At 36.2% G+C, this 26,095-nt stretch overlaps 1 protein-coding gene across 1 annotated transcript in view; it reads left to right on the top strand.

The window, feature by feature from the left end:
• Window positions 1-26,095, top strand: part of Tmprss15 (transmembrane serine protease 15) — a 95,436-nt gene that overhangs the window by 2,765 nt on the left and 66,576 nt on the right. The window contains exons 2-10 of the mRNA XM_051191778.1: window positions 293-423; window positions 696-763; window positions 7,881-8,032; window positions 10,599-10,643; window positions 12,648-12,683; window positions 13,907-13,951; window positions 14,050-14,094; window positions 20,905-21,036; window positions 25,104-25,209. Of these exons, the coding sequence (XP_051047735.1) occupies window positions 293-423; window positions 696-763; window positions 7,881-8,032; window positions 10,599-10,643; window positions 12,648-12,683; window positions 13,907-13,951; window positions 14,050-14,094; window positions 20,905-21,036; window positions 25,104-25,209 (760 nt within the window). The remainder of the gene's footprint in view (window positions 1-292; window positions 424-695; window positions 764-7,880; window positions 8,033-10,598; window positions 10,644-12,647; window positions 12,684-13,906; window positions 13,952-14,049; window positions 14,095-20,904; window positions 21,037-25,103; window positions 25,210-26,095) is intronic.

Raw genomic sequence — 26,095 nt, 5'->3', positions numbered from 1 at the left:
ATGGGACAGAAAATAAGCCTATGTGTGTATGTGTATACACACACACACAGACACACACACACACACACACACACATTTTAGTCTTTTAATAAAACAACCAGATATGTGAAAATGAAAAAAGAGTGGGAAGTAGCTGGTTTTAGAAAAAAAAGGACTGCAAAAGAAAAGCAGGAATGAATTGATTACAGAGAAAGTATATTAAATGAGTGCCATTGCCTCTATATTGTAAACCATGATGCAATATTCTCTTCTATTAATAATCAGGAGTTTTATTTCTTATTAATCCATCTAGATGCAGCCCTTGGAAAAAGTCATCAAGTCAGAGGGACATTTAAAATAACATCTGGAGTGACATATAATCCTAATTTACAAGACACACTCTCGGTGGATTTCAAAATTCTTGCTTTTGACCTTCAGCAAATGGTAGGGGGCTGTTTCTCCACAGCTTGTTTAAAATACCATAATCAATTTTATTAACTTATTTTCAAATGATACATAGCCCACATTTTTTTTTCACTCAGAAAATATCAAAAAACTGCATGTTGCATTCAGGATTGAAAACTGCATGAACTCCCTCTCCCCCACCCCAACCATGAGTATTTCCTTGGTTCTAAACAAATGGATGGCCTGTATTCTGTATAAAAAGTTGATAAAAGTTAAATTATAGAATTTAATGCAGTTTTCATCTTTTTTAGATAGATGAGATCTTTGAATCAAGTAATCTGAAGAACGAATATAAGAAATCGAGGGTTTTTCAATTTGAGTGAGTATACTTGAAGCCATCCCATCCCCCTGATACACATTGCTCCAGAGAACATACTACTCAAATGTATGCTGTCATTATGTATAGGAAAACTAGAAAAATTTCCCACATTGTGTGAGGACCTAAAAATGATTTCTAGTAAAAAAAAATTTCATTTTTAATAAGAGATAATAGTAATGTTTGAAAATTGATATATTAACATGCTCCTCTTACCAGGGTAAAACTGTGCTGATGTGTGAGGACTAAAATTGAATAAATGCCATGGAGATGTAGTGCTTAATTTGTTAAGAACATGTGAAAGAAACTTCTTAGTTATTAGCAAAATAATATGTCACCAAGTTTGTTTACATTGTAAATCACAAAAGAGATGAGAATTGTTAACTTTTGTAATTAGAGAAAAAACGCTCTGCCCCTTCTGGCCTCTGTGAGCTTATGTGCATACACATACTCTCACATAGACACACACACTTGCACACATGCCTATGCACACAGTAAATAAATATTCATAATTTCAATCTTCAATAAATAAATTAGTCATGTAAATAGGATAATATTTAATTTCACTATGAATACTTCAATCTAGAGTATGTATTGGTATCCAGATATGTTAAGCTATACTATATATGTAAATATAGCATTTTCTACAGGAACACTTAATATGAGATTTAACCTCTTAAGAACGAATGTTTCTTCAGAGATTATTCCATGTGTCTCTGTTGAATCATTGTGTCTATAAATGAAAGTCCAGAACTCCCTGATCTGTCTTCTTGCTTACATCACAGTAAATCTAATGATTTATAACATGTTAGGACCAAAGGGACTTTGAAACAGAGATACACACGAACAGTAAAATTAGCAAAGAAGATTGTGCTGCTAATAAGAACCTATAAAATTTCAAGAAAAAAAAAGTAGTGTTCTACTCAAAAACTAAAAAATTCAAATACAAACATATACAATTTAGCAATACCTCTGGTATTGCTAAAATAAGAGAGAGAGAGAGAGAGAGAGAGAGAGAGAGATTTTTAATTTCCTAAAATGAGGGGGGAAATGTGACAGAAACAATTTGGATGCGAAAACACAGTGTCAAAAGATCACATCTGTTCTTTTTTGGATAATTTTTATGTAAAACACTATTGAAGAAGAGAAGAAAATGATGCAAATGTAACCCTGAAGGCACACACATCATAACCGGTCATATCATCTCTGGATATCTCATTCAGTTCATTTCCAAAGTTGACTTTTTATCGGGAAATTCTACACTTTACTTATCCCTTGCTTCGTTCTCCCTCCTGCTTTTTTCTTCAGAAAATTGATCATAATATGTGAAGACTTATAGCAGAGTCTGTATCCAAAGTCCCTTATTTTTTATTATTATTATTATTATTATTATTATTATTATTATTATTATTATTTTATTTTTAAACCTTTTTTACATACTAATCCCAGTTCCTCTCTGATTCCCCCCATCCACTCCTCAGAGAGGGTGAGGCCTCCCATGGGGACTCAAAAAAGTCTGTCACATCACCTGCGGCACGCCTAAGGCCCTCCCCACTGAATAAGGTATCCTCATTTTTAAGCCAGAGAATTAAACATTGTATAAAACACAGAACTCATAATCAAAAAAGTGCACCTTATTTTGCTATGTATTTTGTCTTAAATTTTATCTGTGTAAATAGTTACATAAATAAAATTCTTCTCTGAAACCAATAGTAGTAGTTAGAGCCACCATGTGGAAAGACAATACATCAGATTATTAATTAAATGAACCCAGCCTGAGTCTGATGTGCGGTAGTCAATCCAGAAGCCTAGGAGAGTGTTCTAACTTTATGTTTCATACCAAATATGACGCAAATTTATTTATTTTTATAAACCTTACACTGCTTTACTAGTAAAAGCTGCAGAAAAATCGTAGATGTAGTAAGAGTTTTACAGTAACTGTATTGTGGACATGATGTAAAGACAAATCAACATATTAAAGTGATGTACGGGTATGTGTGGGAGAGATGTGCCATAGATAGAGACTTAAGTGCCTTCTGTTATTATGCAAATCGTACCATCATTTCCCCTTTCTTTTACTTCCTTCTCAGAATGACATTTCACTGTCATGTTTCTTTCCACTGAGGCATTTATAATTATTTCTTCAATTTGACATGATGAAAGCTGTCACCTTGACTTTGTGTAATCTCTAAGAAACATTATTTCTCTTCACTTCCCCAAATGGTCTTTAGCTTAGCTTGTGATGTCCACACCAGTCTGTGTGGGGGAACCACGCACTTTGAAAGAGACGATGAAATGCAAAATTAAAATCAAGTATAAAGAAAATAAAGTAAAACCACTCAAATATAAACTAGTGTCCTGTGCACCTGCACAAGTAGAGGGCAAAATAACACCAAAGGTCAAACATAGGTACATAGCAAGAATGAAAAAGGATTGTATGAAAGTGGCAGCAGTGGGCAGGGCCATAGTTCAGGCAGCGAAGTCTTTGACATCATGGAGGTTTGAAGACTTGGGTTCATTGTCCAGAATTTACATAACAAAGCTGGTTTTGGTAGCACAAACTTGTAATTTCAGGTTAGGGTGGCAAGGACAACCAGATTTCCCAGGCCTCTCTGGCCAGCTAGCCAAACTGAAATTTGAGTCAGCGAGACCCAGATAAAATAGGAGATTCTTTTTCAAAAGTGAAAGTGGACAGCATCCTGAGTGAGGACAGCTGAGGTTGTCCACCTGCCTCCCTGCATAGGGGGGGATGCATGCATGTACCCTCCCACCCACACACCCAAATATCCATACATAAGAACACAGGCCTGCCCATCCACACACACAAAAGAAATGACTACAATATCTACGAAAATTGAAACAAATATTTTGTCTTCTCAACAATAGCCAAGAAATATGTTTATGCTTCCACATCTCTTATTTTTCTCACAGATGAGCCTTGCTTTTAACCACATGATTTACAAGTATTTAAGAATCAAGGTATTAAGAAAGAATTTTATTAAGGAGTTCACATACCTAACACCATTAAGACATTCTCTCTATTGTGATGAGGTACTGAGAGCATTGTCTTGACCTTCCTTCATTTGGGATGCTTATAACGTTTTTAATTTCCTACCTAAAAGAGTTACCTAGGCAGTGACTGATAAGTACATTCAGCCATTAATTAATTAATAATAATTATTCTCTGAAGGTGCTATGACAATGCTTATTTAAATCCCTGTTTCAAAGAAGTAAAAATATTGTTAAAGAGATATATCAACATCAAGGAATATCTAATGTTACTAAGTAGTGATTCCTATAATAGTTCAAGGAAATATAAAAGATTTAAGATAACTTCACCTAGCCTTTGATTGGCTGCTTTGTCTAAGTTATTTTCAGAGCTTTAGACAGAAGTTCATTCAATTTCTATAAGTGGAAAGTATTCATGCTACTTAAAATTAATTCTTTCAAACAGCATGTGTGCAAAGGTGTTTAATTTAAGGTTGTGAGGGACATGAGAACACCGTTAAATAATCAGTATTAGCGCTGTCTTGTGTATTTTCTAATTTCACTTACTAGAAGGAGGCTTTATTCCCCTCATCCCAATGCAGGTTTTCTGCATCCTCATCCACTGATGAGGCTGTAGCAGGACACCTTGGAGACTGAGTGTAGTTCCCCACTCATACTTTGTGTTTTTAGCTGCTGAAGACCATAGCATTGCCACTCTGAATGCAGGTGTGTTCCTACGTACTGTGTCAGGCACTCGTATGAATTCCATGGATCCTTGAGACTCTGTTTTAGCACCTGTACTGAACTATCCCATCATGCATACACCCCCACAACCATCTTTTGTTCTCCTGTTTTCCTCCTTAGCATCCTTCCTTTCCAACCTAGCAACTGCTAAGCTCCAGTCCATGGCACATCCGCAGTGATGCTTAACTGGTGAACTTTTCTAACTGAGCATTTTTCTCCCTAGTTCATTCAGAACTTTGTGCAGTCATACAAAATGCCACCCGCAAGACATGACGGAATTGTATTCTTCTCTCCTTATTAGACAATGGGGTCTGACCACAGAGGTCAGAAGAAGGCATTAGTTCCCCTGGAATTGGAAGTTATGTGTTGATTTTAATAATCATGTGGGTGCTGGGAACCTAACTCTGGTCCCCTGAAAGAGCAAGAAGTACTCTTAACCAGCCCAGAATCCACTGTTCTTGAGACTAAATGAAGGTGGGATTGTCAATTCAGGGTCAAAGAGTTATGCCTAGAAAAAAAGTGACATAAAGTCAAACAAAATTAATATAAAGAAGACAGTCCATGGTATTGTCACTTTCTCAGAAATAATAATCTGGAAAAGGGAAATACAGGAAGGGGAAAAAGAATGAGGAATCATTCAGACCTATTTTATTCTCTCTCTCCGCCTCCATCCCTCCCCCTTCTCGTGTGTGCGTGTGTGTGTGTGTGTGTGTGTGTGTGTGTGTGTGTGTGTGTGTGTGCAAATCTTTCATCTAAACCTAAAGTGCACCTATTCACCTCAACTAGTTAGCCAGTTTCTATCAGGATTCCCCATATTTGCCTCTGAATGCTGACATTACACTTAGGAAGATAATGCCCTCCTAGCATTTATATGGGTGTTGGGATTCAAATTCCAGTCATGATGCTTGTGTGTTATCCTCATAAATAATCACAAATGAATATCTATAATCATAGTAAAGGGGGCAAAATCACCATTAGACTTAAGCATTTCAATTTGTATTTGATTTGTAAAATCATGGACCATAAATTGTTGCTTTATCCTCTACATAACAATATCCATTGTAAAAACCTTATATTTAACAATATTTTTTAAATACAGCAATTTTAGTGACCTTACATGACATATGTCATCAAAATATATCACCAAGAGTAACAAACTGAGTCATCATTCTATTTGATCATATTTTACAAGTATTTTATGTATTTTTTACCACTTTCTAAAGTGTGTGTGTGAAAGTGTGTGTGTGTGTGTGTGTGTGTGTGTGTGTGTAACCAATCTGAAGAAAAAAATCTGTTGTCTCTCTTTGGGGTATTGTTATTATGCTCTGTGGAAAACGTTTAATTCACGGAGCACTAGCAGTTGACCCTTTTAATAAAGGACTGGTTGCCCTCGGTGGCAATGTGCACTTTAAGTTTGCCCTTTACACACAGATGAGTCACAAAGTTCTTGAAGGAAAGTGCTGTGTTTATTCAGCAAACGTAAAGGTTATCAGTATCATTAAAGAAAATATGAGATAAGAAGCATTTTGATCTATTACAGCCAAGCTCTCTGTGCAATGATAGGATTTATCTAACTATAAAATTAATGAAGAAAGAAAGAAAGAAAAGCAGAGACTAAAGGAGGAGGGCTGTGTACCTCTACTAAGAACAAGTTCTTTGAAATGAAAATGGCTATTATTTTTCCTTAAAGAAATGATTTTTCTCGTTTATCTTAATAAATAAAATAAATCTCACAGGATGGGTACAGATCATTGATAAACTTCCCAAAATAAGTTTCTGCCTACTTAAGCGATAAAACACAAATACTTATCATGGTATCATTGATTTCTCCTATACATCTTTCTTATCTCAACATTTATACTGAATACAAGAATAAACTGTAAAGGATACAATCATATGTGTATCTATAATATAGAGCTGTTATCCTCACAGAGGTAAATTATTAACTGCAATATATAATTCACAACTAAAAAGACACATCTTTCATACAGATATGTTTACGCCTGAGGTTGAATTGTTCTAGTTAGTTACAAGCCAGTGTAGGAAAATTTCAGAACTGCATTCTCTCTACCCCAAATACCTTGTGTCTTCTACTGCCTGATTTCAAGCTGCACAAGATCAAGGGATCTGTATAATTAAATATGTAGAACTATAGAGAGAAGATGCGTATTTCACTACCATAATACATCATCTTCTGTGCAACAAAAGCAAAAGTAAAACCATGGAACAGACAAGGATAGATAAAAGATTCTGTGCATCCATGTTTTATCTTAAGCCATATTTAATCCCATCAGCTTTTAGTTCACACTTAAGCAGTCCGGTTTGGCCAAGGGGATAGATTCTGTAAACATGGAGGAAACGGGGAAGGGATGAAGAAGGACTGAGAAAAGGGAGATTGTGGTGAAGGGTGGAAAAGGAAGCTGAACACATTGAAAGCATATAGGAATGAAACACCTTTCTTTCCTTTAGTAACTAGCTATTTCCCTATTTCCTCGCACGTGCGTGCGTGCGTGCGTGTGTCTGAGTGTGTGTGTATGTGTATCACTGTATGTTTGTAAGCTTAATAGGAAACATGAGGTTAACAGAAAGGTGTGAAAAGAAATCTCTCAAGTGTCTCTACGTTTTCCAAATGCATTTTTTTCTTTAATCTCTTTTACAATGTAAAAGAAAATGTCATTAAAAATGCAAATACAGTGAGGGGTTAAAGTAAAGGGAAAGAATATTCCCTAAGGCCATGGGGTTGAATTCTTCTACTGTGACAGATCCTGTGGGCAAGAATTTCTTAAAAGTATAAATATCCTGAGTGCCCAGTAATTCCCATTATGTTTCTTTTCTTGCTATCCACCAAAATCAAGACATATTTTAAAAATTTAGGTTAAACAAAAGCAAAAAGAAAACTAAATACAAATGTTTACAGAGCCTTAGTATCAGGCCTTGTTCGTTTTGTACAGTTTATTGAAACAAGAATGATGTCACGTTTCTCTCCACCAGACACATTGCAAACTCATACACTCCGTTCCTTCAGACAGTAAAACGACAGGACACCTTGTGACACTATTGGATTTGACTCAAGAGACTAGAGAAAATCATTGTGTTCCTGTGTGCCATATTGAACACTGATTCCAAAGTTGGGTTTACTTCAGCATTTCTGTACTTGGTAAAATATTGAAGGTTTTAATTACTTTTTCCTTCCATCATAAACTAAGGGTAATACTTGGCATATCTAGTATACTGTTCTATACAGTGGGATAATAAAGCCTAAGGATGTATTTATAGCAGTTTTCAGACATTTTGCCTGAACTGAGAACAAATCACTTACTTGAAGATGCTTGACTTTTACTCTTACGTCATTTTTTTTTTTTTTTTTTTTTTTTTTTTTGCTTTGCAGAAATGGCAGCGTTATAGTCCTTTTTGACCTCTTTTTTGCTCAGTGGGTATCAGATGAAAATGTAAAAGAAGAACTAATTCAAGGCATTGAAGCAAATATATCCAGCCAACTGGTCATTCTCCATATTGACTTGAACAGCATTGATATCACAGGTATCTGTGAACATTATTTGATTTCTTTGAATCATTAAGCTATGAAATTAAGATTCTAGCAATTTAGGAGAGAGGCAGGAGAATCGTCCTTGGCTTTAGGAGCATGTCGGATCGCCTGAGGTAACACATTTACATGAGAGAAGTGAAATATTTGAAGGGAAGTATCAGTGAGGAGAGGTTTGGGAAATACGGAAAGATTCTAAAAATATCAGGGGCCAGAGTTGTTTGTGAGTCTTGTCACATTCTATGTATTGGTCAAGTGTGTTTTAGAGCCAGTCATTAGAAAGTCAAATTCAAGAAATTACGATTGGGTCACAGACCTCAGGAGATTACAGTCAAGTGGCAAGGACAAATGTCTAATTAGAAATTGAAAAGAAGACAAAAGATGGATTAATAAATGTAATCCAACCCGATTTCCTATTGAAAAAGTTAACTTTCCTCTTCAAGTGATAAAATATTTTTATCCTAAGCATGGGAGTCGAAACTAACACTAGAGACCAGGCAGAGGGCTGAGTGGGTAGCCCTGAAAGCCTGATAATCTGAGTTAAATCCCCTGAACCTAAAACTGAAAAAGAGATCTGATGCCAAACACTGTCTTCTGACTTCCATAAGCATGCCCTGGTCACTCATCATGTCCACAAACACACATGAACACACAATCACACAAAATAATAAATTATTTTTTAATACCAAGACAATATTTGAGAGATACTTGGATAAGGAAAAATGCTAAATCGACCAATGGATGAAATCATTAATGAGATCCTGTTGAGTGTGCTATTAGATAGGGTGTGGCTAGAGAAAGTAAGTTACTGTATGTGACTTTGCATATATATACATATATATGCAAACATGTATACTTATAGCTTTGGGGTTTTTTGTTTGTTTGGTTGGTTGGTTGGTTTATCCAGTCAGGGTTTCTTGTTTAACAGCTCTGGCTGTCCTCTAATTCAGTCTGTAGACCAGGCTGGTCTCTAACTCACAGAGATATGTCTGCCTTTGTCTCCCAAGTGCTGATATTAAAAGGATAAACCACTGGTATTTTTAAGCTTAAGATATCTGAGTAGAGAAAACCACCACAGTTGAGGAATTGCCTCCATTGTATCAGCCTGTGGTCATGTATGCTGGGCATTTTCTTGCTAATTAATAGAGGTCAGCTCAAGGTGGGTGACGCCAACCCTGGGCAGATGAGCCTGCGTTACATATGGAATGTAGCCGAGCAAGCTACGAAAGGGAGGCAGGAAGCAGACGTTTTGCTGGCCTTGCTTCGGGTTCTTGCCCTGGTTTCCCTAGATGATGGCTAGAAACACTTTCTTGCCCAGTTGCTTTGGATCCTCTGGTTTTTGTCACAGCAACAGGAATGCAAACCAGAGCAACTAGTAAGACTAATAATGTCTTTATTAGGAATTTTGTAAGGCTATCAACTAACGCTGTTTCTGTGTTCCAGGGTACAATTTAGGATACTACCCTGTATGTGGAGAGCTATTATTTTAATTCTATGTAATGGATATACCTCTGGAAAATAATACTTGATTTTTTTTTCACATCTTTCAAAGAAAAAACTTCTTTTCTCTTTTATGTGTGTTCACATTGATAATCTCCTTGATGAACTATTTGACAGACATGCTAAAATTAATCATTATGATTCCATACATTTGCATAACCTGAAAGATGAAATTTATGGTCAAAAAAAATCACGTGTGATTAAAGTAAAGCATATTCTCTTAAGTTGACTTTAGTCTGTCTTACACATCCCACAAACTTTATTTTAACTGTGAATTAAGAATATTCTCAAATCAAAGTTATACTATATTTGATTTATTGAGCTTTCTTAAAACACATCTATAAAAATAGCACCAAGCTTAATTTTAGATATTTATGTTTAATATTTGCATTTTGCAATTTTCAAATATATTTCATTTTATATTGGTTATTGTTAGTCCTGAGATTGGCAATGTCTGATAGGTAATGTTATATTAGTTGAATATAAACTATCCCATATAACTTTAGCAATAAATGAATAGGTACTTTCATTGAGTTAACACAAAATAAAGCAAACTTAGCTTAGGCAAATTGTACAAACCAATTAAGCAGTTGCTAAAACTTATCTGAAGTATCTTAGCCACATAACGAACGGCAATTGCATGAGAACAAGCAAAGTGGCGTTCACAGGACCAGGTGCCCTTTGAAGAAATAACCAAACGGTACTCAACTGTATTGAGGTTTAGTACGGATCAGGAGAAACAGGCCGAATAGATGCTTATTCAGGGAGAAATATCTCACAACATAGATAGACGAACACCAGCAGGTTCCTGGTCCCAAGGATGTCTCCGGATGCTCTCCTGTCCCCGTGTTGCAAGTAAGAGAGCTCCAGGCTCCCCTTCCTCAGACTTAGTTCCCCCCAGGTAACATCCGCCCCTGTCCCCACCCCCAATGGGCGTGGTCTGTGCCACAGGTGTGGACAAAGTGAGTATCTCACTACACAACTGTATTCTGTACGGTTTTTTTTAATAATACAGTTATATTATAAAGCCAGTATAAAACCACCATCTTTACTTTCTTCTAGCATCTTCTGATAACTTCTCAACACCATTCCCTGTAACAACTTCAGGTCAGTATTTGTATTTATAACTGTGTGTGTGTGTGTGTGGGTGTGCTTGCGTGTGCATGCGTGTGTGCGCATTTACTTACTAATCCACAGTCATGTCTGTGGACATGTAGAGACCAGAGGTTGAGGCATGTCACCTCCCACCAATGCTTTAAATCTTACCTTGTGAGACTAGAATATTGGTCAGACCTCCCAGCCAGCCAGCCAGCTTTGGGGACCCACCTGCCTTCCACCCCACCCAATCTCTGGGATTCCAGATGTATACAACCAGACCTGAGATTTTTAGAAGAGTCCTGGGACTCTGAACTCAGTTCCTCATGAAGGTTTGACAGGTACTTTACTGACTCAGCCATTTTGCCTTACAACAACTCAGGGTTATCAACGTCATGACATTAGAAAAGAACGTATTTTGTTTCTGCATCGTGTTTTGATATTTAGTCTAATGTGTAGCTAAGGTATTAATGATATCTACCTGCTTATGCCAAAGATGGATGTTAGTATTTAGGTACCTGTACTGGCCAGTCCTTGGGGTTCTGACAAGATAAATCTTTATCTGCAGCCACTAAGAGCATCACCTGTGCATATTCGCTATGTTTCCTTTTAAAGGGGCCCTGCCCGCCTCCCATCTCTCTCTTTGTCTCTGTCCCTCCTTCCGACTCCCTCCCTCTCCCTTCATCCCTTCCCCTCTCTTTCCCTCCCTTCCTCCCTCTTGTCTCTCTTCTCTCTCCTCTCCCCCTATTTCAAAACCCTTCCACCCAAGCTCTGTCACACGGCCTCTTTCTCTCACATGCTGCTATTTTTAAATTATAAAAGTGGGTATTTCTGATTTCAATACTCCTGTTGTGTTTTGAATTTTATTTGGTGTGTGTATGATTCCCCAATTGACCCACATCATGTGACATGGAGATAAAACATTTAAAACAGTAATTTAAGGAATATATATATTACACATTTTTGGAAAAAGAAAACTAAACTGTAGTGCTAACTGATCCACTTCAGTGTTTGCTGCTTTGTCTCTTTTATTTCAGATTCCATCCCTGCTCATAATATTTAGAACTTTCTCATGTCTCATCAAAGCAATAAAGCAATATCACTATTTGAAGAATTATTTTTGAAAAATTATATATATATATATATATATATATATATATATATATATAATTAACACTAGTTACCTTAAATGTAACCTTAATTACTAATGAGGGTATATTAAAATAGTAACCAGAAATCAAAAAATTCATTGTGGTTCTGCTAACTTACCAATCTACAAAGCACCTTTTGTTATAAGTTCTTTGAAATCAGCATCCTGGAAATTGTATGATTACCAGTCTTCTCCTGGATATTGCAAACACTATCCTAAATGTCAATCTTATGTACATATGATTAAGAAATAAAAATTGTCAAAAGATATAATGATAACACTTTTAGTGTTATCCATAATCATGACATTTCCACAACATTTGAGACAAGTATTATAAAGTACATACCTGAACCAATAATTATATCATTTAATTTTCTGGAAAACCCATTAAGGAAATAACATCTTTCACACTTAAAAAGACATAAAAGAATAAATAGGAAGATAGAGAGATAGCTCAGTGGTTTAAAGTACCTACTGCTCTGGCAGAAGACTAGAGTTGTATTCCAGTACATACCTTAGAGGTAACAACTATGCAAAACTGAAGTAGGGTGTTTTCTGTTTCCATGAAGACACAAACACACACAAACACACACACACACACACACACACACACATACGGTGTACAAATATACATGCAGTCAAGGCATCACATATAATCCCATAAATATGCAAAATTACCTTCAACTAAAATAATTATGAACATTGAAATAAAATATAAAAGGTTTATCCTTAGACTGATACATAAGTATTAAGTCCTCATAAGCACAAACTTTCTTAGATAAAATATTATGCATATGATACATATGGTAAAATTCTTATAACCAGACTAAAATAAATAATAATTTTAATCTCACTTATCTTTGCAGATAAGCTGACAACCAGCAGTTCTGTGACAACTTCAGGTCTGCCTCAATAATATTTTAATTTATTTTACGATTTTATTGTGGGAAAGTGTGAATGTGTGTGCACATGTTTGTGTTCGTGTGTGTGCATGTGTTTGTAAGTGTACACCTGTTACAGTGCACTACAGAAGTCTAGGAAAACTCCATTTCTATCTGTGAGTTCCAAGAATTAAATTTCATGTCCTTATAAGCTTGACAACCTTCTTTCATGAGAGACATGCATTGGTTTCTATTATGGCTTCTATAGTTAAGTCTCTTAATTTTAGAAACAAACATGTTAAAAACTGAAGAACAAAATGAACAAATGTAAAAAAGAGCCAAACAATTGTTACATTCTATATTATTATTTTGATTTTTCCAGAGACAGGGTTTCTCTGTTTATCCCTGGATGTCCTGGAGCTCACTCTGTAGGCCAGGCTGACCTCAAACTCACAAGATCCACCTGCTTTTGCCTCCTGAGTGCTGTAATTAAAGGCGAGTGCCACCACTGTGCTAAAATCAACTGTCAAATAAGTTTTATTTTCGTAAAGCGTTTTGGGTTCTCACAACAGCAATTCCAATACTGACTTCAAGTGAGGTCAGTATTTAACAGCACAATGAAGGTCAGATCACATTTAACTCCATAAATGTACAGAGTTATTCAGCAATGAATTAATAGCTGCAAACAAATTTTTAAGAATCATAAAAGACTTATCTTTAGATCTAGATATAAATGGCATATCTGAGTTAGCATACACTAATAATTCAGAAAAAGCTAAAACTCATATGAAATATATTTTAAATTCATTTATTTGATTAATGGATGATTTGTCTGCTTATCTGTGTGCATGCTATGTGCATGCCCAGTATCCATAGAGGTCAGAAGAGGGTGCCTCATCCCTGGGAACTGGAGTCACAGATGGTTGTGAACCACTATGTGGGTGCTGAAAAGGGACAGGCCTTCTTCAACAGTAATAAGTGCCCTTAATTGCTGAGTCATCTCTCCAGCCCCATTGGATAAAACATTAAATAGCACACATAACATTTTAAATATGTGGTATTATTATAATATCATCTATCTTTGCAATCCACTGGCAACTTAGGTCGGTTTTAATAGCACATCTTCAATAGGTGCAGCATCAGCAAAACCCAAGTGAAATGAAAATCTACTCAAACTGTAACCATGTTTTACGATAAAGTTAAATTGTAAGTGCAAGTATCAAATCAACTTTGCTTTCTTCTAGCATCTTGGGGTAACTTCTCAACAGAAATTGCTGCAACAACTTCAGGTTAGTTCTTTCAACATCACATTGACTTAAGCTGTAAACATGTTATACATTAACTTTGTCACAAACCCAAGTATCAAGTCAACTTTGCTTTCTTCTAGCATCTTGGGGTAACTTCTCAACAGCAATGGCTGCAACAACTTCAGGTCAGTTCTTATAGTGTGATGTCGATTGTCATAAATATGCACAATTATCTGTCAATTAAAAATAGCTATAAAATTAAAATAAAACATATTTATATCTATATATCTGCCTAAAATATATATAACAAATTAGCATGTACTACTAATTTACAATAAGCTAAAACCACCAAGATAAAATATTGTACAGAAGGAATAAATAATGAATAGCTAATATCCACTTAAAATATATAAATTATTTTAATTTTATTCATTTGGCAGATAAACTAATAGACAGCACTTCTATGGCAATTCTGACTGAGTCTTAATAATTATATATATATATGTATATATATACTTTTTAGATTTTCACTAATATTTGGAAATTATCTAATGCATCCACAGTTTAATACTCTTTAAGAAGAAAAACTGGACTTCATAGTTTGCAGTTGAAGCATAATATTTAACAAACATAGTTAGATATTGGGGCTAATATTAGCTGCCCCCAACTTACTCTTGCATTCTGATTTTTAAAACTATAGTTATCTCCACTTGCCAGAGATGTAGCCACTAGGACTGAAGGGTTTTCTTGAAAGGATGCCAGTTTCTTCAGATACCGGGATATTTTCTTTTGACTGTATTCTCTGCATACAACTTAGGGCTGTTCTGCAATTGCAATACTGTCATAAATCAGTCATAAAGTATGCTGGATTCATTCACTCAGTTTTTTTTTTCCAGTGAGAGTGTAACGTAAAATAGTTCACAGGATGTTCTTTTCTTACATGTATTAATTTATGTTTCCCACAAGTACAAGGGCATGTGTGTCATAGTGCACATGTAGATGTCAAAGGACTTGTGAGAATCAGTTCTCTTACTCCACCTGTGGGTCCCACCAGTGACAAAATGTCTTGGTCCGACCCACTAGTGGAATAAGGGAACGGTTGCAATGTTTGAAATGCAAAACAAAGCATGATTCATTAGTTACAATGATTTGTAGCCAGTAACAACATCCTTGGAGCCGATGGAAAGTTCATATCTGTGTGGCAATGCCCACAGTGACATTTAGGCACAGCTACAGAGCAGTCACATACAGAAAACACTCACTTACCCCACATTCATTTTTTTGTAATATGAAGAAATTCTAAAAGTTTCCCAAACCACACTTTTATATATTTAACTTCAAGCAACAATAACTGACTTAAAAAAAAAAAACTCAATAACTAAAACTAAACTGAAAAAGGTAGTTAAAATGTTTCAAGACATTCTTCCTGAAGCTTAAATATAAACAAGCATGCAAATTAGTGTCCTGTTTTCCATTTGTCAGTCTACTGATTTGTTGTTACAGGACTCATCTAACTGAGTTACTGAGGTCCTTTTAGATGCATAAAATATTATAAGAGATATACATGGAATGGCTCAGTTATGGAATAATAAACACCAGATATATGACAACAAAAGAAAGCCTTGAACTTTTTCTCCCAAAGTATGTTGAGGAGATCAGTTGAGCAATAGTGAAACCTAGCTGACCATATGTCCAGTGCCTCTGGGAGTAAGGAAAAGCAGGTATGGAAAACAAACCAAAACACCCCATCATCTGAGTCACAAGAATATGGTCAACACACACTTGGGCTTGTCTTTCTTATTATACATAAGCAAGTGATGTTCAGGACAAAGATGGAGAAGTAATGTAAAATGTTGAGGTGTATTTTGTACTGAAATTAAGGAGCATGCACTAAATTCTAGTTTATGATTCTTAGAATCCCATAAAAATTTTTATGTCAAACTGCTCATTATTGATAAGACTTGGCTCAATTTCCTCATTGACTAATTCTACCAATTACTCCTCAACTACTCACAAAGCTATATAGTATCTTAGAACTTTATAAACATTACATAGAATATAAATATTAAAGTACATGCCTGAGATGGTGCCTAGGTATTTCTTGTCACTGCAAAGTAGACTGAAGATATAAATAGAATACATTCAGATACTGTTTCACTGTGAAGAGCTCAACAACTCACACAGAGATGTACAGAACCAATTAGGTCACTTCAGCCTGCTCCTAGGGACTAACATCAAAATAACAGCATGGCATATTACTATATCGGCAACTGTATATTGTTCTAAAAGAGGGACGTTTCTAATACTAGATTTCAAGCATGACTTCACATCTGTGGTGCTCATCTTCATCTGGCAACTTATGCATCAACAAAACATTGTTTTTGACTATTGCTTTTCACTGTATTATCTTAATTAATTCACAAAGAATCATTGTAAGGTAACTAGGTAGTGAAATATCATATTCTCCTTTGCATTAAGTTCAAGTAGCACGTGAGTCCTGAATCATACCTCTCATTTAATCCCCTCATACAGCAAGACACTATAGATTTATAGAGAGGAACGAGGCAATTAAACTTGAAAACTGCAGTTTCCAAGCAGTAATTTATTATGAATAAGTCTTTCAGGGATGTTAAGTTTATTCTCATTTTTATATGCCTTGGAGATGGAGTTTGAGAAAAATCAACAAACACATGCATCATATACCAGGCATTAGTGCTATAATAAATTCTGCCAAAGAGAATTTTTATATGATAACAGGTAAAAAGCCCATGTGGATTATGTTCTCTTGTTCAGCTGCCTTTGTTGCCTGCCAATTACTGTAAAGTTTTACTAACCAGTTTGGAGCACTTGAGGAGAGCAACCGGAGCTAAGGCCACATACACAGACTGATTTCTCGGCTGCTGCAGTATGCCTGGAGAGGCTTTTTTGGACATCTGCTCGTAGGCTTGAATTCTTCCTATATTGTAGCTTGTTCTAGTCCTTTCTTGCTGACAGTGCAGACAATGATTTCAGAAACATGGAAGTTTCCATACTGTGGTGTTCTCTATTTCACACAAAATGCACTATCTTGCCACTAATCCACTGTGTGGTGGAAATTGGTAATTGAAGAGGGGAGAAAAGCAATGTGCAGTTTTTTGTGAAGAACAAGATGGTTGGCCAAAAGAATCCAGAGAGAACTGTGTCCCTGATTGAACATCCCTGATTTGGGGATGTGGAGATTTTGTCCATTCACAAGTATACTGCCATCTTTATTTGAGGAAGAACTATTTTCATACTTCTAAGTCTTCCTCACTCTGTGCTGACATGCCCTCACCCTCGACACTTCTAGATAAATTCGACCTTTCTGTGTCTCTAATTTCCATGTTCTTCTGCCACATAGTCATACATGGTCCATCCTTGTCTACTCAGGTACATCCAGGGGCTCTCCGAAGTCTGATTTACATATGAATTCTCTTGTGAGGATGGTCTGGATCTCTGCGTACTTCCCAGTGCTTTCGTTGCACGCTTATCACCTCACTGAAACTAATTAGAATGGGTAGCTACTTTTCACTGCTCAGTAGCTGTGTGGTGGTGCACACCTACAATCTCTACACTCTCAAAATGGAAGCAGGATGATCAGAGCCTCAAGTTCACCTTCAGCTATGTAGGGAGTTAGAGACCACCCTCAGACCAACCTGTTTCCCCCTCCCCCCAAAAAAAAATCCTACAAAAATGATTGCTATTTCCTCACATCAAGATCTGTGAGAACAGAGACTGTGCTATTCCGCAAACATTTTTTTTTCTCCTTTTATCTTTTATCTACACCCTGTAAAGTGTCATGGCATAAGTGGCCATAAAAATCTTGCGGATTAATGATCACTACAGGGACAGCCTTAGTAGGGGTCCCTATAGCTGTGATAAAACACCAAAGCCAATAGTAACTTGGAAAGGAAAGGGTTTATTTCAGCTTACAGTTCCACATCACACTCTATTATCACTGAGGCAAGTCAGGGTGTGAATTCACATAGAACAGAAGCCTGGAGTCAGGAACTGGTGCAGAAACCATAGAGAAGTGTTGCTTACTGACTTGTTCCCCAGGACCACATGCTCAGGGCTGACACCATTCACAGTGGCTGGGCCCACCCACAACAATCACTAATTAGTAGAATACACCACACACTTGTTCACAGACCAATATGCTTGGTACATTATGTTTTCAGATGACTCGGGAGTCAGTAAAGTTGACATAAAACCACTCAGCACAGGGATCACAGGGCCTCAAGCAACCATCTCTTGCCAGTGAGGTTTTAAGGGTTAGCAGACAAACAGAGAGACATGTAGAGCTTCAGGAAGCAAAGGTCCAAAGGTAGCACCAAGACATCCCAAGTTATATCTTCCTAGCTATGTACCCAAATCTATTCTTCCATGAACTAAATACATAGAATCTTATGGGCCCCCAGCAAAATAACATAGATATGTAAAGAAATGCGTTTTTTTCCTACCTATTTATTCACCAAAAGTTTCTGACACACTATCAAATATTGTGCCTTTTGAAAATTGGGACATAGTAATTAAATGACTTGGTTTGAAGTATAATATTATAATATATTTGGATATAATAAATATATTTATTTCTATTTTATTTTATTAAATGAGATTCCTCTATCATTGAATACAGCTCTAATCTTTATGCTATTTTTTAGATGTTAATGTTTCCATTAGTCTCACAATGATTTATATTCTTTTTAATCAGAACCAGTATTTAAAGTCTAATTTGGTTATTTATATGTTATATGTTTGCCAAATCTATCTATAAATGCTCTCAAACAATATTTAGGTAGGTGGATACATGATACAAATATTTGATTTTTCCCTGTTGATTTTATAGAAAGCATAAATAAGAATTTCAGAATTCATTTTGTTTGTCATAGTTTTAATCGCCAGCAGATGGCAGTACAGTGTTTCCTTTCATGTTAAGAATGCTAGGTCATGGCCCTACTCCCTATACACACTACAAACACTAATAGAACTCAGTGGGAGCAAAAGACAGGATGTGAAGTTGGGAAGGAGACATGGTGGGGGGATCTGGAAAGAGCTGGAGAGGAATTAAGGTTACAAATGATCAAACTACAATATATACATGTATGGGATTTTCAAAGAATAAATAAAAAGCAAAAGCATTTTTCAAAGTTAGGAATAATAACAAAACAAATGTTATGCAATAAATTTCCAAAACTGCCAGGTGTTGGTGGTGGACACCTTTAATTCCAGCACTTAGGCGGCATAGGCAGGCAGATCTCTGTGAATTCCAGCCCAGCCTGGACTACAGAGCTAGTTCCAGGACACGCTCCAAAGCAATACATAGAAACCCTTTTCGAATAACAAACAAACAAAAAATTTTTTTTCAAAAACCCATAAAGCATCAATGATACTCCAATCACAACCAAAAACATTCAAATTTCCACATTGTTATGGAAAACAAGACGCATATTACCTTGTAGGCATATAAGAGTATGTCTTATTCTTAGAATTTCAAAGTTAATTTCTAGAAGTATGTGTGTCTTGGTATGTTGCTGTGGTGGTTTGAAAGAAAATGGCTCCCAAAGGCACTATTAGGAGGAGTATGAGTAGCCTTTTTGGAGAAAATGAGTTACTGTGGAGGCGAGCTTTGAGGTTTTATATATGCTCAAGACACTGCCCAGTATCTCAGTCTATTTCCTGTTGTCTGCATACCAATAAGTAGCAGCTACCTCTCCAGCACCATGTCTACCTACACACACCCATGTCCCACCATGATGATAATGAACCTCTGAACCATGATCCATGCCATGATGATAATGGACTAAACCTCTAAAACTCAAAGCTGATACCTCAATTAAATGTTTTCCTTTGTAAGAGTTGCCTTGGTCACAGTGTCTCTTCACAGCAATAGAAATCCTAACTTAGACAGTCTTTCTATATTACATCCATGGAAGCAAGTCACTTGAAGGATAAACAGACTGACAGATACAAACTGGAAGGCCTGGGCAAACAATTTAGCACTCTAGAGGGATGTTTTTGTATTGGATGCCATAACAATGGCTGTGACAAGAGGCAAAGAATTATGGAGGAGAAATATCCAACATTTTCTACATTTTTATTACATAGCACACTCGCAAGTAGACGTTTTATCTTACCCAAGAGTGGTTTTCTTTAATAACATTTTCCTTTGGAGACTTTATGAATTCCACTGTGTTTTCAAATAATAAAACTGTGAGTTAGTTATGAAATATGTATATGAAATACTAACTAAATGCTATAGTAAACTTTACAATACATTGTCCCATATAACACAACCTTGTTAAAGGTATAAAATTAGGAACTTGGGTATTTTTCCATTGCTGTGTTAAGATACCATGATGAGGGTGGCGTACAAATGAAAGGATTCAGGGGGCTTATGGTAATAGAGGGTTAGTGTATCCTTGATCATTGTGGTAGGGACCAGAGCAGCCTGGCAAGTGTGTCACTGAGATAGCAGCTGAGAACTTATATCCTGTTCCACAGTATGGGTCAGAGAGGCAGAGAGCACTAACTCGGGATGGCTTTGAAAATGTTAAAGTTAGTCCCTATGACACACCCTCTATAAAGTCACACCTCCTAATCCTTCCCAAGGAGTCCTACCCACCAAAGACCAAGTAAAACTTATATATGAACTTATGGCGGCCATTCTCACTCAAACCACCATAGGCATTAAGTGGTTAAGCTATAAGCTTACAAGAATATAATGAACAGCATCAGCATTCACATTTAACATCAGTGAAGGAATAATCTCTTTTGCATCATTTAAAGTGCTTTGAAGTTTTGTAAATGATTCACCGAGTGAAACACATATTCCTGTTTTACAAAATGAACTACATCCGTCCATTACAAAGCTGAAGTGAAGGAAAACACACAAGAAATATTCAGCCATTGTGTATATCTGACCAGTTGGAAAATTGCTGTTCAAGAAGCTTATGATTTGAACCTGTATTTTTAAGGCAACGTCCCAATAGATTGCCAACCTGGCTCGCGGCCCTGTGCTAACACTTGGAATTGTATAGCAACTGATTTATTTTGTGATGGAGAAGTGAATTGTCCAGATGGTTCAGATGAAGACACAGAGCTATGTGGTAAGGCCACCCACCTTCTGTTACTCTTCTTCATCTTTTCTCTCCTGTGACTGTACAAACACAGACACACACACACACACACACACACACACACACACATACACACATATACACATACAGGTACACATACATATGCTACACACAAAAACATGCATGCACATACATGCACAGCACACATATGCATTTACACACATGTGCATGCATTTATGTGTACACATATATGTGCACACACAGGCACACACTTATGCGTACACATTTAGTCTCATCTAGTGGAAACTAGTGAAGAGCTATCTACTCCCATATCCATATGCATAGTTTAACACAAAATCTAGTATATTATTTTTAAACTTAAATTGCATAATATTATATGTAACTAATTTTACACTTCCCCATTTGAGAGCTCTGTAAAGAATATTGTGACCAGTCACACATAACTCAGGTAGGAAGTGTCGCTCTTTTTCATCTCTCCTTTGTCTTCAGCTGCCATGATTCTTAGGAATAAGTACTAATAATATAATACCATTTCCTGATATTTCACCATCAATTGTCACTCCCCTTGGCCCTGCTTCACAGTACCAAATCAGTGAGCTTTTATTCACTTTTGCTCTTTGCTTTTCTTCTCCTCCTGTAGTTCTATAAATAGGACAAACAGTGTAGGGTAACAACTTAATAACAACAATATAAACATATATATATATATATATATATATGTATATATATAATGTTTTGTGAATCAATTTTGCTATTTGTTCTGATTGTCCTCATTTCAATTGCCTTTATTAATAAATACTTAAATAGCATAAACTACACCAAACATTAATCTAGATAATCTAAATGGAATCTCTCTTTGATTTATATTACACTACAGCTTGCTTCCACTTAGACTTACCAGAAAGAATCTTATCAAACAATGCAGTTTCATTGCAACCTATCATCATGTAAGTGTAAATTCAGGTTGTAAGAATTGAAAAGTACCGTTAACTTAAGTCTAACCTATAATTCATTTTTGAACACTTAAAGAGAAGTCTGAATTAATACTGTTTTGGTTTGGTCCATAATCACCGTTTGATTTATTGCTGATTTTTTCAGAGATGCTCTGAGCTTGAGCTCATAGTTATCATGCTTCTGTCTACGGCTCCTTAGTGCTAAGGTTATGACCAAATGTGTAGTACTAGTCAACTTGACAAAGCATGTACAGTGATGGTGAACACGTCTGTTGGAGTGCTTTAAGGCTGCAATTTCCTTGACTCTTACCACTGTGCTCTCCTATTCCTTGACATTAATTCAATATGGAGATTTGAATGCAGAACCAAATTAGGAAAATTACCTATCCACCAGTTCTATACTTCATAGGACAGGCATTGGGTCTGTTTCATAGCAACAACTCAAAAAATAGCAACTACACTTGACATTCTTCTACTCAGAAATCCCAATTCAAGTGTTCTTGGATAAACGTGAAGCATACAGAGTTGAGCTATGCACTTTGAAGTTCACTTGTCATATACGGGAAGAAAGTGCAGCTTATAGAATATTTTTAATTTATTTTCTATAACTAAGCTGATCAAAACAGAAAATGTTTTTTTCTGGCATTTTCCAAAACCTTTCCCAAGAGAATATAATCCAAATGTGCCATCGAGAGAAAACAAAGGTGATTCTGATTTTTGTTTCTAAAACAATAATCCATATCAAAGTCATATAGCTTTAAACCTATGTACTGATGATTAACAACTTTAAAGATAGGAGATGATGTAACATTAAACAAATCAAATAATTTGAAAATGTGTCTCACTTACTGTTTGTCCTTTAACCTCAATGAGTTCATCATTTTCAAAGTAAGTTGATAATGATTCATATAAAAAATTAACCATAAGACTAATAATGTAAGGATGACAAATTATCTGCAAATAAGTTTTAAATTAATAAATTATTTTTTCTGAGTCACAAGATGAGCCTCAGCATCTACATTAAATGTCTGCCTTTGCTTTAAAAACATAGTGATCTGCTTGATATTTTTTCAGTATGTGGTGTCTTTGTACTTATCAAACCTTAGGGTCACCCCTTTTCACAAAACTCAAGTCTTAAGTTCTTGTTCATTTATTGTCTCCATTCCTCTATATGTCTTATAAAGTTTGCATTGTATTTATTTCTCAAAAAATAGTTTGAAATCATTGTTTATCCAAGGTAGGAGGAAAATCAATCAACGAGCTGTGTTCAGGCAGCGGGTGTTTCAGAACACAGCTGATCTTATTCATTTTAATCAGTGGGAGCAGTGAACCCCAGAGCCCCAAACATCCCTTCAGCACCAACTCCAGAATCTAGCAGCAGGACACCGCCTCAAAGTCCTCATGCATCAATCCATACTCAGAGAAAAAAATGTGTAAGCTAATTTAGGAATTTTCTCTGTAAGATATTGACCTTTGATCTCTCTCTTATTTATTGATTTTACCCCAGCTGTGAGCTCTAATTCTAGCTTGTGTTATTAATAGAGCCATATTAATGATGGCTTCTGTACCAAGTTTCTGTATTTAGTGCTTAGTTATTTGGGTTTATACAATGTATAGCTGAGTATAGCTAAAATAAGATTTCCTTAATTTGTGTTTCTCCTCTGATTAGCATTGCAAGTGCAAGAAAGTTTGCTTTGTAGCTGACCTATGTGGGGAAATGAGGCTGACTAGCCCAAAGTGCAACATTGTCCCCAAGCTGGCAACTGTTCTTGTGGTTTGCATGCTCAGATGCATGTGTGTGATACGCTTTGGTGTGTCTTCATAGATCATGTTTAACTCATGTGTCTTGGAGAATTCAATGCTCGAAAAAACAAAATGGGTAAATATCAAGCCAGCAGAGCAACCTTGTGGTGGGCTTCAAGTGCATGTCATTGGGGTGGCTTCATGAATGTGGCAAAGGTGACTGGTGGCTAACAGGATAGCTACTTGTTTCCCATCTAGCATTTCTTCTAGTGCTCTTCTAGGAGGCTCTCAGCAGGTCACAGATTCACGATTCCAAATAACCTACTCACTCATAGCTGAGATATGTTGTATAATTCTTTTTAACCCTGAGAAACGATCTTTGCTTCACTGTCAGATATAAAGTTGCCTTTCTCACAGGCTCCCTGGAAAGAATCTACCTGAAGCTACCCACCCAATCCTCCATCTTTACTGGATATTTTTGGCATCCCGAATATGATTATATATTCAACCGCTTTCAGGGATTTGTATACCTTTGTTTATACTCAGTAACAGCCAGGGTCCATTTACATCAGGCTAAGATAGAGATTATTCACTGGCAATGAAAATGTAAAGATCCTAAAAAAAAGTAGGCAAACAAATTAATCATATTCTATAGAACAGGCTAGACACTGTGATACAAAACTTCCTAGCCTCTTAAGACGAGGATTGTCCCCTGAAAGCGGTCACAGAAACTTGCCTAGGTGGTAAGGATGCCTCCTGTCTGTCACCCTCCCTTACTCGGCTCTTTCATAAACTGTTAACAGGCAGGGGGACATTTGGAAATAGACACAATTTGTTGAATAGCTGATTAAGCAACCCAGTCACATGACTCCATATGACTGCAAGTACAGACATCGGAGGAAGTACAGACAAATCTTTTGTTCCTGAAAGCGCTGCAAGAGAGTCCAACAAACACAGAATACTCTCAACACTTTAAAAACTATGAATCTCATTGTACAACAAGACACTGTTGATTCCTTTCCTCTAGAGAAATGTCAGAAATAAACCTGGGGAAATGGGTAAATTCACCAGCAGAGTAAATGGCTATTACAAATATCTAGTCTTCGGTTTTCTCCTCCTTTTCATTTCATTCCTTTCCATTTTTGATACTGCTGCTGACATGGTATGAACTAGTGTTTCAGAACATTGCAAAAGATGGAAATTTATAATTTACTTTTGCCTGTGTAACGCATATGGTCATGGGAACTGCAGATAGAAGCATCCAGAGAATGGGGTGTGCTGTGAATATTGTTATGAACCAAGAGACCTTGGTTCATATCCTATTAATCACTCCTATTCCAAAACTGCTTATATCTAACATTACCTGACATATTCACACAGCCACAGCTTGTGATGGAAGATTTTTGTTGATGGGAAATTCTGGGTCTTTCCAAGCTGATCATTACCCAAACAATGGGTCAGCTGTTGTTTGCCGCTGGATCATCAGGTAAGAGATCATTGTCTATGTCCTGATCTTTAGTATGAGAGTCCTCCAACATAATATACTCCTTTCTACAGTATGTTTAAAATAGTTACAATTTTCATTAACTACCAACTGATAGATTGTATCAAAACTCCTCTTTCTATCTTAAACTTACAAAGAACTCTGTACCAAGAAAAATTTTGTCTAAGATATTTCTAATAGAAGCAGTTTCACTGGAATCTTAAGTACCACCTCAAAACAAATTTTAGACATCATTGTCAGACTTAACTGAGAAAATTAAATAATTTAACCTTTGTCTTTTTAAAATTAGTTGCTACATGTCTTCCCCCCTCCCAAAGATCAAAGCACAAATTTTCTGCAGACTTATAAATTTATTCCCACAACATAATAACTCAGCCACACTGAAACTTTGCAATCAACCCCATCTTATTTCTTGCTATAAACTACCACTCGAAGTTACTAGATAGTGTACACAAATATTAGAGAATATAAGACTGAGTCAATGGATCTGATTTAAAGTCACAAATTTTCTGGTTAATAGGACAGCAAGTATGTGTCTAACATTACACTGATACTGTTAATATTACATGAAGTGAAAAAGGGAATGTGGAATGTACATATTTTGGGATATCTTTATTTGGCCACAGAAAAGGAAGAGTTTCCTATCCAAGTTTCATGATTGAAACTTGAGACCACTAAATGAAATAAACTAACTATGCAAGATAAATCATTCATAATTTCAATTAAGTGAAAGAAGTAGATTAATGTTATTGGGGCCAGAAGGGCAGAGCATTGGTCTTGTTTAATGAATGCACGGCTTCAATTGTGCTAGATGACAAGATCCTAAATATGTATGTTCTGGTAGTAGTTACAGGACTGGGTTGTGTGG

The sequence above is a fragment of the Phodopus roborovskii genome, unplaced genomic scaffold, assembly GCF_943737965.1.
Source record: "Phodopus roborovskii unplaced genomic scaffold, PHOROB, whole genome shotgun sequence".
NCBI classification, from domain to species: domain Eukaryota; kingdom Metazoa; phylum Chordata; class Mammalia; order Rodentia; family Cricetidae; genus Phodopus; species Phodopus roborovskii.
This window is presented reverse-complemented; position numbering and strand designations above follow the sequence as displayed.